Source organism: Periplaneta americana, chromosome 8, assembly GCF_040183065.1.
Source record: "Periplaneta americana isolate PAMFEO1 chromosome 8, P.americana_PAMFEO1_priV1, whole genome shotgun sequence".
Taxonomy (NCBI): Eukaryota; Metazoa; Arthropoda; class Insecta; order Blattodea; family Blattidae; genus Periplaneta; species Periplaneta americana.
In genome coordinates this window covers 4,073,700-4,092,411 of record NC_091124.1, presented here as the reverse complement: position 1 = coordinate 4,092,411, position 18,712 = coordinate 4,073,700, and the positions used below count along the sequence as shown (strand labels likewise).

Sequence of the window (18,712 nt, the reverse complement as noted above, 5' to 3'; positions counted from 1 at the left end):
ACCAGGTCGACCCTGTGCATTATTTGTGAAATGACTCTCTTATGTCATATCCGTTCCTAATATTGTTTTTATATTTACGACAGATAGATTTAAACTTTAAAAACATATCCGTGGTTTATTACAAAATCCTGAACAAGTAACTCCCTTTGAATAAGGCAAAATTTAAACCTTTGATATGTTCTTTCAGTTCTTCATTCATAGGCTTTCACAATAAATTCTTTCACAATCGAACGTAAATTTCTCTTATCTGTGTGTGTTCCATCAATGTTGAGTTAAGGGAGATAAGAGAAATTAAGTCAATTTAGATGACAGTGTTCTTACCGACGCTGGCAACACAAATTTCACTTGCACTGCATAGGAATTGAACTCGGGTCCCCTACGTATCGACTCTTCGGCCTATGTACTTCACAACCCGGTATCAAGGTTATATCTAATTGTACAATTATCATTAACAGTAAATTTTTCGTAACGTTATCTGGAATGAGCGCGATTTCCCGTTCAGTCTCACTGTATTTCGTTTTTTTGCAGGGTCTCCTTTGGGAGCTCGAAAGGCTCCATGGTGGAGACGCTTATCTATGAGAGTCCTCTGCAGGAAGAACCGGAAGCCAGTCCCATCCTGGAGGCTTCTTGCCCCTTTCCAGCCGACGGAGAAAACACTGAGTAAGTGAAAAGTATTGCCATATCAGAAGCGCTAATGTGCATGCGATAACAGCTGAAGACGTTGCTAGGCTACGATAAAGTTTACATAGAAACGAAGCACATTACATTCAGAAAATAGTAGCGTTCATTTATGTGAACGGGGATTAATGCAAAATTCAAGTATTTAGGGTATTATTTTGTTTTTAAAGTCATTAATAGTTTCTTATGCAGACACTTTTCAGCATGATGAAGAAATACGTGTGAAGTGTCCTGGACTTCAATTCTTCAGTATTAGAAGCGAGATTAGAATAAATTCTTTATGTTCGACCATGCCGAAATGTAGTAATTATACACCTGGTAGCAGACTTTTAATGCATGTCATTAAAGTGCACCTACTCATTAAAGGTCAGGTCTTTCAGCCAATGACGACTCAGGTTACAACTGTTCAGCCAATGACAGGTCAGCTTTCTACCGTTATAAAACCACAAGTATCGATTATTCTCGGATATGCAATCGAAAGAGAATTAGCGAAAAGTCACGGAGGCTGGAAATCCAATACTGTCGCAGAAGGTTATGTTCTGTTACTATAATAATTAGCGTTAATTGTAAATAATATTCAAATAAATTCAATTTGTCATCTCGTTTTTCAATGTCTAATTTTATTTAAATGTTATATCTGTAGGTTCTTATGGCCTAGCAAGGTCAATGTGAACATCTGTTCCTCGCTTGCGCTCGTTTCATAAATATCCATACTCACTTCTTAATTACCTTCATTATAGGCTCGTTGCATAATGTACTATTATTTTAGACTATCCTATTTTTTTCCTCACCCGTAAGTTCAAACGCTTCATTGTAAAAACATCTCTTCACTTACTACGTAAGAGAAAGAAGGTTCTTGCATACATTTTTGAATTGGAAATCTTTTTTATTTTGTACACATATATAAGTATAATTCTGTAGTGCTCGGGAAAAGTGGCACAAGTAAAAAAGTTAATTTTAGAGGAAAAGGAAAAAAACTATCTTCACTCTGGTTTATGCAGATTTGATTTTCTTCTGTATGAATTATTGTAATGGGAGAAATGCTTATGTATCCTTTCCCAAGCGAACAGATGTTCCGTAAGTTGTAAATAAATTAATAAAAAAAATGTTTGTGGAAACTGACTTATGCCTCTTTTCCCAAGCAATGTAGAATTGTAAATAATACTATTATTCCGTCATCTCGACTTGAAAATCCTAGGAATGTATGACTTGGAATGGAATGAACAAGACAAGTGAATCACTTACTTACTTAATGGCTTTTAAGAAACCCGGAGGTTCATTGCCGCCCTCACATAAGCTCGCCATCGGTCCCTATCCTGTGCAAGATTAATCCAGTCTCTACCATCATATCCCACCTCCAACAAATCCATTTTAATATTATCCTCCCATCTACTTCTCGGCCTACCCAAAGGTTTTTTCCCACCGGCCTCTCATCTAACACTCTATATGCATTTCTGGTTTCACCCATACGTGCTACATGCCCTGCCCATCTCAAACGTCAGGATTTAATGTTCCTAATTATGTCAGGTGAAGAATACAATGCGTGCAGTTCTGCGTTGTGCAACTTTCTCTATTCTCCTGTAACTTCATCCCTTATAGCCCCAAATATTTTCCTAAGAACCTTATTCTCAAACACTCTTAATCTCTGTTCCTCTCTCAAAGTGAGATTCCAAGTTTCACAACCATACAGAACAACCGGTAATGTAACTGTTTTATAAATTCTAACTTTCAATTTTTTTGATAGCAGATTAGATGACAAAAGCTTCTCAACCGAATAATGACAGGCATTTCCCGTACATATAGTATAGCTATGATAAACGCTTTTGTCGCCATGGCCTGCGATTATCGGGCACGATATATTCTTAACCGCGACTGTGTCTGTCAGTTTGAAGATCATCGGGTGGATGCTTAATTTCAACGTTGAGTAGACTTATGTATATTGTGTGCAAGCGACCATCAAGCATCCAGTTTCTGTGTAAAAGAGAGATCTCTACTTCACCAACCAGGAATCGAACCCTGGTCCGCTGTTTTTATGGCCAGAACGTCTATGGAGCGTCGCTAATTTTTTATGTAACATAAATATCACATCTGCTGTCCTCTCACGTGCCCCCCTCATGAGAATTTCTGGTGCTCTCAATCTAATTTATTTCTGAGTTTTAAGTAGCTTTTCGACAACGTGGAGCTGGATTTTAATTTGCATGCCGTGATGCCTGGAAGCCTGTAATCAGGAGGAGGTCGAGAAAAAATTAATAATGTTACGCTGGGACTCCTACGTGACGGACGTCATCATCATCATCATCATCATCATCATCATCATCATCCTTTGTCATTCACTTTAAATCACCTAACTTGAATCATTTTATTAAGTCCAAGCTTGTTCACTTTAACTCACCTGACTAGATTTATTAATTTGTCCTACAGAATAATATCTGTAATGTTGACAATATTTGAGAAGAAAAATTCGCTCCGGCGCCGGGGATCGAACCCGGGTCCTTGGTTCTACGTACCAAGCGCTCTGACCACTGAGCTACGCCGAGTTCAATCCATAGCACCGGACCGAACCCTCCTCCTTCAATGTTTCCCTTTGTGGTCTGACTCCAAGTTAGGCATATATGTTGACGTATAGATGTCCAATGTCAACTGCCATTAACTGCGGAATCCCGGCCAAACAAGTCACACAACTGAGTGCGCTCCTAATATAATGGCAGTTGGCATTGGACATATGAAGAATACACGGGGATAACGATCAAGGTCCATTTTAGAGAAGTTTCGAGAAAAAGAAATTTTAAAGTTTAAGCACTTAATACTTTGTTATGCGTGTATATAATAGAAATTGACGTAGTGGAATGTCAAGAACGATCATTTCTTATTACTAGCTAGACCACATGATAGTACTACTTTATTTCCACTATAAGATAGCATTATTAACTCAATTTCGATTTTTGATGGACCTTGATCGTTTTTCCCGTGTACCCTTCATATACGTACGTCAACATATATGCCTAACTTGGAATCAGGCCACAAAGGGAAACATTGAAGGAGGAGGGTTCGGTCCGGTGCTGTGGATTGAATTCGGCGTAGCTCAGTGGCCAGAGCGCTTGGTACGTAGAACCAAGGACCCGGGTTCGATCCCCGGCGCCGGAGCGAATTTTTCTCCTCAAATATTAATCACCTGACTAGGGTCACTTTGTTAAACCCGTGCTCAGTCACTTCATTAAATCACTTGACTTAGATCACTTTATATCCGTGCTCAATCAGTCTACTAACTCGCCTAACTTGGATATATATACACTTTTCTTGGCTCAGACAGTCCACCAAATTTATCTAGTATAGTTGGACCATCGGATCTGTGCCCCCGTAAAATATGCGAACTGAACCCTAATTCCTTCTCCGCCTCGGTAATTTATTTCTCTCCCTGCATTCCTATTTCTCTCTTTTCTATCTCTTTCCCTTTCTGTCCCCCACTACTCACAATTTTGGCCTTCGTGCGGGACAGTTTACAATATTTGCACTTGCAGTCCAGTGTTGTCAACTCAACATGAACACTGTAGCACGGAGTGGCGAAAGAAATATTATTAAGCAAGTACGTAATAGCATTTTGCGATGAAGAGAAGCAAACAGGTCAATATCTGTTTCCTATAAATCAGGCAACGAAAAGAGCAACTGATATCACAGGTGAGGCTTATTTTATTTCAATTGATTACGTATTAAAATTACTTACTTAACTAATACTAATAATACAACATTTTATGTAATTTATATGTTGTTGTTGTTTTCTAATGCCAGGCGTTTGACAATAAAGTCATTTGACCTCTTGCACTCCAATATTTTTCAAAGATATTATCATGACCAGCCACTGAAGCACAGATTTTGAGGTGTTCCGAATCCATTTCTTGGTTTGAGTTGCACAATGGGCAGTTAGGGGACTGATATATTCCAATTCTATGCAGGTGTTTGGCCAAACAATCATGGCCTGTTGCCAATCTAAATGCACCTACAGACGATTTTCGTGGTAAATCGGGAATTAACTGTGGATTTTGGTGCAGAGAGTTCCATTTTTTCCCTTGAGATTGTGTTATCAAATTTTGTTTGTTGAAGTCTAAGTATGTAGATTTAATAAATCTCTTCACAGAGTAATACGTAGATTTAGTGACAGGTCTGTAAGTAGCAGTGCTGCCCTTCTTTGCTAAAGCATCCGCATTCTCGTTTCCCAGGATTCCACAATGGGATGGTATCCATTGGAATACAATTCTTTTATTGAGTGATATTAATTGAGAGAGCATTTTAGTTATTTCTGCTGTTTGAGATGAAGGTGTGTGTTTAGAGACTATTGATAGAATAGCTGCTTTGGAGTCTGACAATATAACTGCATTCCTAAATTTATTGATGTGGCATAGAAGATTCTTGAGACTTTCACTTATTGCAATGATTTCTCCATCAAAACTTGTTGTTCCATATCCAAGAGATCTATAAAGTGAGAAGAGACAGCACGTAACACCTGCACCGGCACCTTGTTCTCTGGAGATCAAGGATCCGTCGGTGTATAAATGAAGCCAGTTTTGTGGAGGGTATCTAATATTAATTGTCTCTAAAGACAATTGTTTCAGTATTTCAGTGTTTACTTCTGATTTCAGTATTTCTTGTGTTAAATTTAGATTATATTCTATATTTAATAGAGTTAAAGGGTTGGTTTAATTTGTAAGTTTTCTTTTAAATTCGGGATATTGATTTTCTGTTTTAATTCTTGAACAGTGGGTATGAAACTTTTTTGAGTTTTCAGTCTACAGAGAGGACTGTATGAATGCCAATTGTTTCCTGGTAATCTGATAAATTTTTCATATTGAATCAGTGCTTTTTCTATGTAATTTATATAGACAGGTTCAGAACTAATAAAGAAAATCTGTGCAGGAGATGAAAACCTGGAATCACCATAGAAGAACTTTTAATTATTGTAGATGATATGAAGCGATGTATTTTAAGAAGAAAGATACAAGAATTTTATAACGTGCAGAAAGAAGTTTCAACATTGAAGAAATTACTGAAGCTTGCGAGAGAAGCAATAATTTCCAAGGTTGGAGAGAAAAACTACGGAAAGTGATTTGAGACATGGGATTTAGGTTTAAAAAATGTAGAAATACAAGATGTATTTTGATTGAAAGAAATGATATTGTAGCATGGAGGACCAGTTATTTATGACACCGTTTGACGGAGGTTTGGCAACATCCCTATTCTGCAAAGTTCGTGGCCTGCTGTTTAACGTGGTGGGAGGAAAGCGGGTGGAATGGAGTGAGTACAGGCGTTAACTTTTCCAAGAACGACGACAGCACTGAAGGGGCACAGATCCGATGGTCCGACTACTGTCTTCCTCCGACTTGTTTAGCGCTGGACCTGAGGTATTCTTGCCATCGGTGCGGGGGGTTGCAGGTAGATTCTTTTGTTGCTACAGCCAAGCCGAGCCGATCGGAGTGGGAAGTATTAATCGTCCAAAAATATGCAGTCTTCAGTTTGTAGTAGTGTGTGAATATTTCATATACATTTGTTTACCTGGGCCTATATGGTTTTGTTATTAAGATATTGTTGCAGTTTTTGCTCAAACATCTCCCTGATGTTAGATATGTTAATATTATATGAATTACTCATATTAAATATTTCACCGTTACAAGTCATTTTTAAGGAAACATGCTGTGGAAAAGGTTTTGGTTTTATTCTATTGGAATTTTAGAATATGTGTGATTGGTATCGTGAAAAACAGATTCCTATAATATCATGCAGAAATCATTTGTTGGTGATATCTTAAAATACAAATCAAGTAGTTTTTACTTCTCAAGTGAGTTCAGCAGTAGAGTATATTTAAATTGATTACTTTACAAATTTAATTCAATTCTACTAATCACTAAATTTTATAGTATGATTCTTCTTTTCATTTATATTATTGTACTTGTATTATGATTTTTCTTTTTATTTATTTTATTGTATTTGTATTTCTGGTGATGTGATGGCCTTAACTTCACCAGAATAAATAAATAATAAGTAAGTAAATAAATAAATACAATTTTCTACAATACTTTCCTTCTCTGAACACGTAAGTATCTCTATCCCGCCAAAAATACGTTAGAAAACTAATAGGCATACTGCTCTCGTAAACTGGGCGAATGTTTTCAGTATGACTGTACTTCCTTCCAGACTGCCGCTGTCACTGTCCCCTCCCACTCCAGTACCGCGCTAGACTAGTCGGAACCGCATTCCTCTCAGCACTAAACTCCTCAGAGGATGGCAGTATATACTTCACGTATTTCAATTCCGTGCTTATTCATGCTAACAACTCGCCTGACTTGGCGCACTCTTCAAGTTTTGTTTGATCTTAGTTATCGTTTGCGTACAGAATAAAAGGCACAAGCGGTCGTGATCGTCACGCAAGGCCTTGGTTTGTCAACACTGCATCAGCCAGAGATGGATACGCGAGCGTGCCCGGGCCCCATAAACCTTCGCCTTATCACGCCTGAGTCCAGTAAATGGGGCGCCCAGACTGTCGCCCCGCCTTGGTGACAACCCGCAGCACACGACTGTACCCACAGGGACAGGCAGTGGTGTAGTACTTGGCTACGTTGCATCTTCTCGCCTTTATTACAGTGAAATGTTTAAATGGGCACCTATTAGTGAAAAGTGTCTATTACTTACTTACTTGCTGGCTTTTAAGGAACCCGGAGGTTCATTGCCGCCCTCACATAAGCCCGCCATTGGTCCCTATCCTGAGCAAGATTAATCCAGTCTCTACCACCATATATGGTACAATTTCCTTTTCCCAAATAGCAAGTACAGGGACATCATTTTATTCTTACTTCAATTTTTATTGTACCTGAGTTTTTTTAATGTACTTCACTCCCACCCCCTCTAAACAGCACTGAGTTAGTGAGTACAGTATGTTCCAGAAATATGTTCGCGTTTTCCAGTGACGAAAGAGCTTTCAATATTGAATCATATTTTCGCACAGGTACTGTCCGTTTTGTGAAAACATTAATTTCTGTTAGGAATCGGACGTTTACGTAATATTATACAATTGTCTAAAATAACTTAAATAAAAGGGCCTCGTTAAGTAATTAACTGTCACGTGATTTCCCCCATTTCTACGATCCTGCGGCATAACTACTTGGACGGACAGTAGATAGCATATCTGAGTAATTTTGTCTGTGCGGGTCGGGCAGAAGTGAAGATTGAATTTACAGTGCGTAAGGTACTCTTTATAGAGTAGGTACAGAATTATTTCAACATGAGTTACTAGTACGAAGGACGAAACTGGCAATTGGAATTAGATGCAATAGTCTATAGTGCGATAATATGTACATTAGAACTGAAGCGTGTATCGAAATGAACGGCCACCATTTTAAAAAATGTGTTTAAATATCCATATTATAATTATTTTTCAATTTAACTTCATTCTCTATATTGTACGCTAATGTGCTGTAGACAGTATAATATACACTGCATAATGAATACGTTCGCATGGATAACTCAGTTCGTGAGTAAAAACACTTATTGTTAATACTGTACTGTATTTTGATTAAACAAAAACCTAATGAAAATTATCGAACTCAAAATCGCGATATTTCCTAGTTTACGTAAATGGATGAACTATTTTTCTTCCCTTCTATACCTAGTAAAGTGATTTGTTTGTGTTTTACGCCAGTATCACCGAACTACAGTCCTGGGAGGGGGTAGCAAACGGTGTTTCCGGTTCTGTAAAGGTATATCCAGGTTAATATTAAACATGTTAGTAAAAATAAAATGATGTCCCTGTACAAGCTTATAAATTTCGTTAGATAATGCGCTTCCACCCTCTTGTATTAATTCTGCTGGAATTTGATCGATACCTGGAGACTTATAATTTTTCAGATTTTCTATCGCAGTTTCGTATAAATGGCGCAGCAGTTTGTATTTCAATTTCGTCCCGATCATTTCTGTTTGTCGTGTGTATATTTGAGTAGATTTCCAAAATAGTTTTTCCATCTGTTCAGAACTGAATGACCGTCTACAAGGAAGTCACCATTCTCATCCTTGATCACGTTTACCCTTGCCTGATATCCATTTTTAAATTCCTTTATGCCCTTGTACTTACTTACTGGCTTTTAAGGAACCCGGAGGTTCATTGCCGCCCTGACATAAGCCCGCCATTGGTCCCTATCCTGAGTTTTTGCCCTTATATAAATCTCTAATGTTTTTATTTTTACTATTTGTTTCTACCTCATTCATTTTTTCCTTCAAGTAACCTCTCTTTTTATTCCTAAGAGTACGATTTGCTTCCCGTCTTTTATTGAAATATTTTTCTCTATTCGTTTCAACTGGATCCTGTAAGAATTTCAGTTTTGCCTGTTTCCTTCTTTCTACTACCGTGCAACAATCTTCATCAAACCACGGTTTCTTTTTCTTAGTTTATTTTGAGGTTTCGTAACAAGCTGTTTTTTTTTACGGTGATGGGTTGTTGGCCCTTCGCCCAACCCCCAAGCTGGAGGACCATCCCTCATCGGCTGTCCGCGACTGCTTATTCAATATATTCACAGCTACCCTCCATATCTGGAGGCCGTCTCCTCGATCCGCAACCTGAGGACGCTCCATGCCGTTGGAAGTGTCTATTACCATTTTTTTAATACTTTGCGCGCACCTTGCCCCTTACCAGGAGCGCATCGTTGCAACCCGCATCATATCATAAAGGATACAAATAAAACAACCCTTAATAATAGAGCTCTATTATTTCATTTATTTCATACACATCAAAACGTACCTCCGATTTATGACTTGTGTTAGGCAACCCCGTGGTCGAGGTAACACAGGAATTTTCTCTTGGATCTCCGGTTCCCATGTGGGTGTAGCGAAGACCAGCCTCCTATGGCGCACCTTTGACAACGACTCTGTCGATAAATGGGTCTACACAATTGGCTTCAGATGACTGAATGACGAACAATCAAACAAATGAAGAAATTAAGAATATTATAGTCCCGTCGCTCTAATTTCCGGCAGCCAATCGCGTTGCAGGTCGGCTACATTTAAACGTGTGCGTCTTGTCATTCGCGTATGAAGACGTTATTCATTTCTTAAGGCTCGATAAATACTTAATATAATCGCCCGCCATTTTGGCTCTTTCGTTGGCGTTCGCAGAAAGCACACGAAGACGTTATTTGCTCCTCAATTATTTGCTGAATTACAGTGCACTTGATTTATTATCATAGGAGCTACGACATGATAATGTTTAACTGTGTGGCAAATAGATTCCTCGTATGGTAGCTCGGCAACGAAAGAACAAAAATGGCGAACGATACTACCTACCTAGACTTTATAGAGCATTGACTTCCTAAGACGTAAGCAAAGGGGAGGAGTCACGCCGGGAATAACAGCATCGCGACTTTAGTAAAAAATATACATATTTATAATTTTATTTTTTCATTTATTTGTGTTGGTTTTAAAATGACTATAAAATTAATTAGTTGTGCTCTATCTTGTGAATGTAGGCCTACATTACCTTATGTTGTTATTTTTAATTTTCTAATGAAACTTTTAATTTAATTGAGGTATTTTATACATATGTATGGGAAATGCCTGTTATTATTCGGTTAGCTTTTGTCATTCTGTTCGCTCTCAAAAAAAATCTGAAAGTTAGAATTTCTAAAACAGTTATACGTGTATTACCGGTTGTTCTGCATGGTTGTGAAACTTGGAATGTCACTTTGAGAGAGGAACATAGGTTAAGGGTGTTTGAGAATAAGGTGCTTAGGAAAGTATTTGGGGCTAAGAGGGATGAAGTTACAGGAGAATAGAGAAAGTTACACAACGCAGAACTTCACGCATTGTATTCTTCACCTGACATAATTAGGAACATTAAATCCAGACGTTTGAGATGGGCAGGGCATGTAGCACATATGGGTGAATCTAGGAATGTATACAGAATGTTAGTTGGAAGACCTGAGGCAACATGACCTTTGGGGAGGCCGAGACATGGATGGGAGGATAATATTAAAATAGATTTGAAGGAGGTGAGATATGATGATAGAGACTGGACTAATCTTGCTCAAGATAGGGACCGATGGCGGGCTTATGTGAGGGCGGCAATGAACCTCCGGGTTCCTTAAAAGCCAGTAAGAACTTTATACATATGTGCAGCTGAAATCCATTGCACGTAACTGTCATTGGTGCATCAGTATTCTTAAATTGTATTCACTTACACATTGGACGGGGAATATATTATGGTTCCTAATAAAAGAACCAATAACATAAAACGATTAATATCTATATATATAATTTGAACTGGTAATAGAAATTACGGGAAAACGGCTGAATGGATTTTAATGAGTGACCCGTCATTTTCATGCCTGGCATCCAAAGTTTTTCGGAAAAGTAGTAGTTTTCAGTGAAATGTCAATTTTCCTACATAATTTTCCTTTTTTCCAAAATCCATCTGTTGTCAGTTTTGAGAATTATTTTATTCAATCACGGCCGACTTGATTGAATTTCAGAACAAAACACACACTACAATAAACAATAGGCTATTACACGAAGGCCATGACCTGCAGGATTGCCGACATGTTTAGAGCTCAATTCAATTTGTAATTAAAAACTGATTCTGCAGTGTATAATTTTCTGAGTACAGCTGTGTATTGGATATTCAAATCTACGAAACTTGAGGTGGTTTGATGACATTATTACCATTAGAAATTAAATACTATTATAGTTAATATCATGATGCGTCTATTTTTTCATTAATTGTACATAATATTGATGGTATATTGATGACACGAAAGTGAAACTTTTTGTGGTTATGTAAGTAAATGTAGAGAATATCTTAATTTAGATCTTTATTTCTATTACTGAGTGGCTGCTATATATAACTACAAAACTTAAGTAAGATAATAATATTGTTATTAAAAATCAAATATTTTTATACTTATTAACCCAGTGGGGTTGGGTCTTTTTCATATACTTAATGGCGGTGTAGTGTAGATATTGATATGTGTCATTGTCTTCAGTATTGGCTCGAGAGAGCGCAAAAATTACATTTCTAAGGAAAGATCAAAAGGTATTACTTACTGATAAAATAAGAGGCCTAGAAAATTTTGTAGTCTCCAGATCATTTCAGCAAGATCTCTTAGTAGGATAAAATGATTTTACGCTCTACATTTCAAGTTCTACATGCAGCAGCTATACGAAAATGCTATTGTTCGAAAGCTTAGCAAACCTGACATTTTTTTAAACTTTTGCCTACAATCCACAATGACCTGAAATAGCTACTGCTGTCGTCCTGACATTGATACTTGCGTTTTCGCGTTGAAACTCAAAAACTGAAGTTGGATAGGTTCAAGAAAAAGTATTTGGCCTAAAAAAATCCATTCAGAGGGAGTATGTTTCATTATTATGGAAGCAAATAACTATCAAAAAGACAAGTATTCTTCATTGAAAATAAATCCGAAAAATATTTATTTGAACGTCTAACGAACTTAGTTTGCAGCAGCATTTGCTGTACAAGCCACTAGTTATTTTATATCCCCTTCTATACAACAGAAGCTCCAATAAAATATATCATAACGACCAAGCACTTAAACCTTCCACTGAATTATAAGGATTCTACGAATCATGTACCACTTTTTTATGTCTAGAATTTCTGTCCAGTACCAGGGTGCCATCCCACAAAGTCGACCGACTCGTTTTCAGGTGCGTTTTGTCGCGCCTATAATTTCTAAACTACACAACGTATTCCAATGACGTAAGCGGCGATCGACAGACAAAGAATCAACGTATCCGGCGCGACCTTGAGTTGGAGCGAGGGTGAAAGCTGAGGCACGAATGGGGTCGCGCAGCAGCCGAGGCAGTGTAACTCGACAATTCGAAGCGATAGAACGTTGGAAGTGGTGTCAAACGATTCGTAAAGAACCAGGCTACAATCTCAATTGAGCAACAATTAGCAGTAGAGAAGTTAAATTGAAAAAATTCACGAATGAATTTGAGTAAAAGAGAGAAAATTCACAATGTCGAGGTATATGCGGTACAAATGGGAGCTGGCGTATAAACAATAGAGCATGATAGTTACTATAGCAACCGATGTTTACTCTCATTGCATACAAGATGGCTACTCCTAGGGGTCGCAGCACAGCCAAGATATACCGGGTTTTCAGAGTATCCGGAAAGAAGAGATGTTGATTGTCACTGCTGGAGTTTACCTTAACAGCATCCTATCAGCGAAGTACTCACGCATAAAACTTGACTCTATTTCCGATACAGGCTGCACGACATTTATTCTTTGTATTCATAATATGTGTTTCCTTTCTTCTTAATTTTTTCTCTCAGTTTTATGCCTAATTGTATGAATATTGCGTACCATGTCTGACTTTATTAACCCTTAGCAACCGAAAGACATATACCACTATTGCACGCAAATGTCTAACTCTTAACTAGGGGTTCGTATACCTGCATAATCGGGTTCGTTAGTCGAGCGGTTTAAGGTCAGCATATCGTGCCTAAGATCGCAGGTTCTCGTCCCAGCCACTGCAGTCAATTGAGCCTTTGGTAAAGGATGGGGAGGGCCCATGTAAAATAATCGGTGTAATGGTACGCATGGAAGCTGACGGGATTTCAGTTGACTGCAGTTAAAATGGTTTTGCTCCTTTTTTTAAGAAAATAAAATTATTATTTTAATCAAATGCAATGTACTTAATGATGTGTAAAATCAAAGAATATCAGCGTATTTTATATATAGCATACAATTTATAACATATATTACGTCATGACCATAATACTAGCTGGCCACGGATCCCAAGGGTTAAAACATTTGCGTTGTGCTCCCGTACCGCACGCAAGGGGCTGTCCGCTTCAAGTCTCAGATCCTGGCCTACTTTACACACGTTCCAGATATCGACCCGGAGCTACGCAGAGGCAGCGGCACAAACACCCCCACCCGCGGGTCTGCGCGATATTAAGATAGTTGCCTTTCCCTGTGCCCGTCCCCGATATGTCTAACAATCTCCTCCAGACGTTTGTCCAATTATCCATCGTGGCTGTGTGGAAGCGCTTATGGCTACATGCTATATAGACAAGGAAATCGTGATTTATCTGTATTCCACAGAGATCCCTTGCCTTGTGTTTGTTATCCATCGCTCCTTGCTGGATCTTGTGGGGATATTTAAAAATAGGTTATGTCTAGTGTTCAGAATTGTGTGTATGTATGTATGTATGTATATTTACTAGGTTATTTTATGACGCCTTATCAACATCTAAGGTTATTTAGCGTCTGAATGAGATGAAGGTGATAATGCCGGTGAAATGAGTCCGGGGTCCAACACCGAAAATTACCCAGCATTTGCTCATATTGGGTTGATGGAAAACCACGGAAAAAACCACAACCCGACGGGGAATCGAACCCGGGCCACCTGGTTTCGCGGCTAGACGCGCTAACCGTTACTCTACAGGTGTGTGTATGTGTGTATGTATGTATGTATGTATGTATGTATGTATGTATATTTACTAGGTTATTTTATGACGCCTTATCAACATCTAAGGTTATTTAGCGTCTGAATGAGATGAAGGTGATAATGCCGGTGAAATGAGTCCGGGGTCCAACACCGAAAATTACCCAGCATTTGCTCATATTGGGTTGATGGAAAACCACGGAAAAAACCACAACCCGACGGGGAATCGAACCCGGGCCACCTGGTTTCGCGGCTAGACGCGCTAACCGTTACTCTACAGGTGTGTGTATGTGTGTATGTATGTATGTATGTATGTATGTATATTTACTAGGTTATTTTATGACGCCTTATCAACATCTAAGGTTATTTAGCGTCTGAATGAGATGAAGGTGATAATGCCGGTGAAATGAGTCCGGGGTCCAACACCGAAAATTACCCAGCATTTGCTCATATTGGGTTGAGGGAAACCCCCGGAAAAAACCTCAACCCGACCGGGAATCGAACCCGGGCCACCTGGTTTCGCGGCTAGACGCGCTAACCGTTACTTTACAGGTGTGTGTATGTGTGTATGTATGTATGTATGTATGTATGTATGTATGTATGTATGTATGTATGTATGTATGTATGTATGTATGTATGTATTCACACTGCAAATGGGTAAATACCCGGTGGTAAATAATTAAACTCAATAATGAGAGTTATAAATGATACTCGGGAGGAAATTAAACGCAGAATAAATATGGGAAATGCCTGTTATTATTCGGTTGAGAAGCTTTTATCATCCAGTCTGCTGTCGAAAAATTTGAAAGTTAGAATTTATAAAACAGTTATATTACCGGTTGTTCTTTATGATTGTGAAACTTGGATTCTCACTTTGAGAGAGGAACATAGGTTAAAAGTGTTTGAGAATAAGGTGCTTAGGAAAATATTTGGGGCTAAGAGGGATGAAGTTACAGGAGAATGGAGAAAGTTACACAACACAGAACTGCACGCATTGTATTCTTCACCTGACATAATTAGGAACATTAAATCCAGACGTTTGAGATGAGCAGGGCATGTAGCACGTATGGGCGAATCCAGAAATGCATATAGAGTGTTAGTTGGGAGGCCGGAGGGAGGTCGAGACGTAGATGGGAAGATGATATTAAAATGGATTTGAGGGAGGTGGGTTATGATGATAGAGAATGGATTAATCTTGCACAGGATAGGGACCAATGGCGGGCTTATGTGAGGGCGGCAATGAACCTCCGGGTTCCTTAAAAGCCAGTAAGTAAGTACTGTAGCATGTAGTCTGTTGCGTGTTGCATCTGTCATATGCTTCTATCCCAGTACTGCGCTTCTTCGCTGAATCATTTTCTAATATCTTGCACGGATTATATTGATAACAGGTGAAGTTCTCCTCTTGCACGTCACAATTCATCTGTGCAGGTATGCTGCATCACTTCTTAAGCTATTAGTGGAGGGGGAGCTAATCTATGTCAAATACATCGATTACACCGTCCAGTTTAATCCTTTGGCTATAGGTCACGTGTGCCGAAGGACGCCATGTCTGTACGATATCTGAACAGTTAGGTTCAGTAATGCTGGAGAACAGACTACGTATTTTGCCTTCATTCCGCATCTACTCCTCACTCTAACAGCCTCCATTGGCACAGTTTTAGTGGACGAAGTATATCACTAGATACAGACGTGGACAAATTATTAGCAAAATTGGAGATTTTTATTATATATTTTTACAAAATATGATTCTTCAATTTAGATTACAGTTGACATCTTTGCGTATTTCCAAATTATTAGAAAAATTGAAGATTTGTATTGTATATTTTTACAAAATTTGACTCTTCAATTTATACTACAATTGATATTTTTGCATATTTACAAATTATTAGCAAAAGTGAAGATTTTTTTGTATATTTTTACAAAATTCGACTCTTCAATTTGGACTACAGGTGACATTTTGGATATGTCCAAATTGTTAGCAAAACTGAAACTGAATATTTATATTATATATATTTTTACAACATTTGACTCTTCACTTTAAACTGCAGTTGACATTTTTGCATATTTACAAATTATTAGCAAAATTGAAGATTTTATTATATATCTTTTACAAAATTTGACTCTTCAATTTAGAATAGCCTACATTTTTGCATATTTATATCTACTGTAATTATATAAATATGCAACATTTGCAACTGTAGTCTAAATTGAAAAGTCAAATTTTGTAAATGGAATTATCATAAAAATCGTCAATTTTGTTAATAATTTGTCCACGTCTGTATTTGGGAGCGATTTTTTTTATAACATTTGTAACCAGTATGAGTTATATATATATATTTAATTTGAACTGGCAATGGAAATTACGGGAAAACGGCTGAACGGATTTTAATAACTGACCCTCATTTTGAAGCTTGGAAACCGAAGTTTTTCAGAAAAATGGTAACTTTCAGTGAAGCGTTAGCTTTCCTACATAATTTTCCTATTTTCCAAAAATCCATCTTTCGTCAGTTTTGAGAACTAATTGGATTTCAATATAAAACAAAACACAACAATAAACAGTAGGATATTACACGAAGGCCATGACCTGCAGGATTGCTGACATATTTAGAGCTCAAATACAATTAGTTATTAAAAACTTCAAGAATTACTAAAAATAATTTACAAGTCTGATTCTGCGGTGTGTAATTTTCTGAATAGAGTTGTGGTGTATTGGATATTAAAATGTACAAAATTTGAGGTGGTTTGATGACATTATTACCATCAGAAATGAAATATTATTATAGTTAATGCCATGATGTGACTATTTTTCATTAATATTATACATATTAATGCTATATTGATGATATGAAAGTGAAACGTTTTGGGGTTATAGAATAGTAAATGGTAACTTTCAGTGAAGCGTTAGTTCTCCTACATAATTTTCCTATTTTCCAAAAATCCATCTTTCGTCAGTTTTGAGAACTAATTGGATTTCAATATAAAACAAAACACACACTACAATAAACAGTAGGATATTACACGAAGGCCATGACCTGCAGGATTGCTGACATATTTAGAGCTCAAATTCAATCAGTTATTAAAAACTTCAAGAATTACTAAAAATAATTTACAAGTCTGATTCTGCGGTGTGTAATTTTCTGAATAGAGTTGTGGTGTATTGAATATTAAAATGTACAAAATTTGAGGTGGTTTGATGACATTATTACCATTAGAAATGAAATATTACTATAGTTAATGCCATGATGTGACTATTTTTAATTAATATTATACATATTAATGCTATATTAATGATATGAAAGTGAAACGTTTTGGGGTTATAGAATGGTAAATGGTAACTTTCAGTGAAGCGTTAGTTCTCCTACGTAATTTTCCTATTTTCCAAAATCCATCTTTCGTCAGTTTTGAGAACTAATTGGATTTCAATATAAAACAAAACACACACTACAATAAACAGTAGGATATTACACGAAGGCCATGACCTGCAGGATTGCTGACATATTTAGAGCTCAAATTCAATTAGTTATTAAAAACTTCAAGAATTACTAAAAATAATTTACAAGTCTGATTCTGCGGTGTGTAATTTTCTGAATAGAGTTGTGGTGTATTGGATATTAAAATGTACAAAATTTGAGGTGGTTTGATGACATTATTACCATTAGAAATGAAATATTATTATAGTTAATGCCATGATGTGACTATTTTTCATTAATATTATATATATTAATGCTATATTGATGATATGAAAGTGAAACGTTTTGGGGTTATAGAATAGAGACTATCTTAAATTAGTTCTTCATTTCTATAATTTACTGAGTGACGGCTATATAGTTATAACTACAAAACTTACGTATATTGTTATTAAAAATCAAATATTTTTATAGTTATTAATCAAGTGAGTTTGGGTCTTTTTCATATACTTAATGGCGTGTGGTGTAGATATTTATATGCGTCATTCTCTTCAGTATTGGCTCGAGAGAGCGCAAGACTTAGAGTTTCTAAGGAAAAGCCAAAAGGTATTACTTACTGATAAAATAAGAGGCCTACAAAATTATGTAGTCTCCCGATCATTTCAGCAAGATCTCTTAGCAGGATAAAATGATTTTACCTTCTACATTTCAAGCTCTACATGCAGCAGCTATACCAAGATGCTATGCCTATTGTTCGAAAGCATAGCAAACCTGACATTTTTTTAAGTTTCACCTAGAATCCACAATGACCTGAAATAGTTATTCCTTTACTCCCACATGAAAAACCTACTGATCGTCCTGACATTGTTACTTGCGTTTTCGCGTTGAAACTCAAAACCTGAAGGTGAATAAATTCAAGAGAAAGTATTTGGCATAAAAAACCATTGAGAGGGAGTATGTTTCATTATTATGGAAGGAAATAACTTTCAAAATGTCTGGTATTTTTTATTGAAAATAAATCTTAAACATTTTTATTTGAAAGTCTAATGAACTTAGTTTGCAGCATTTGCTGGACAAGCTACTAGTTATTTGTAATTCTGATGTCATATACTGAAGAATTTTTTATATTTTGTACCTAAAGCAGTGTAAGTAACACTGACAATAGACAAAAAAAGGTCAGCT

General features: G+C 37.1%; 1 protein-coding gene across 1 annotated transcript in view; it reads left to right on the top strand.

Moving 5' to 3' along the window:
- The window catches only part of LOC138704418 (uncharacterized), a 619,974-nt gene that overhangs the window by 319,272 nt on the left and 281,990 nt on the right, over positions 1 to 18,712 (top strand). The window contains exon 4 of the mRNA XM_069832274.1: positions 529 to 660. Coding sequence (XP_069688375.1) covers positions 529 to 660 — 132 coding nt within the window. The remainder of the gene's footprint in view (positions 1 to 528; positions 661 to 18,712) is intronic.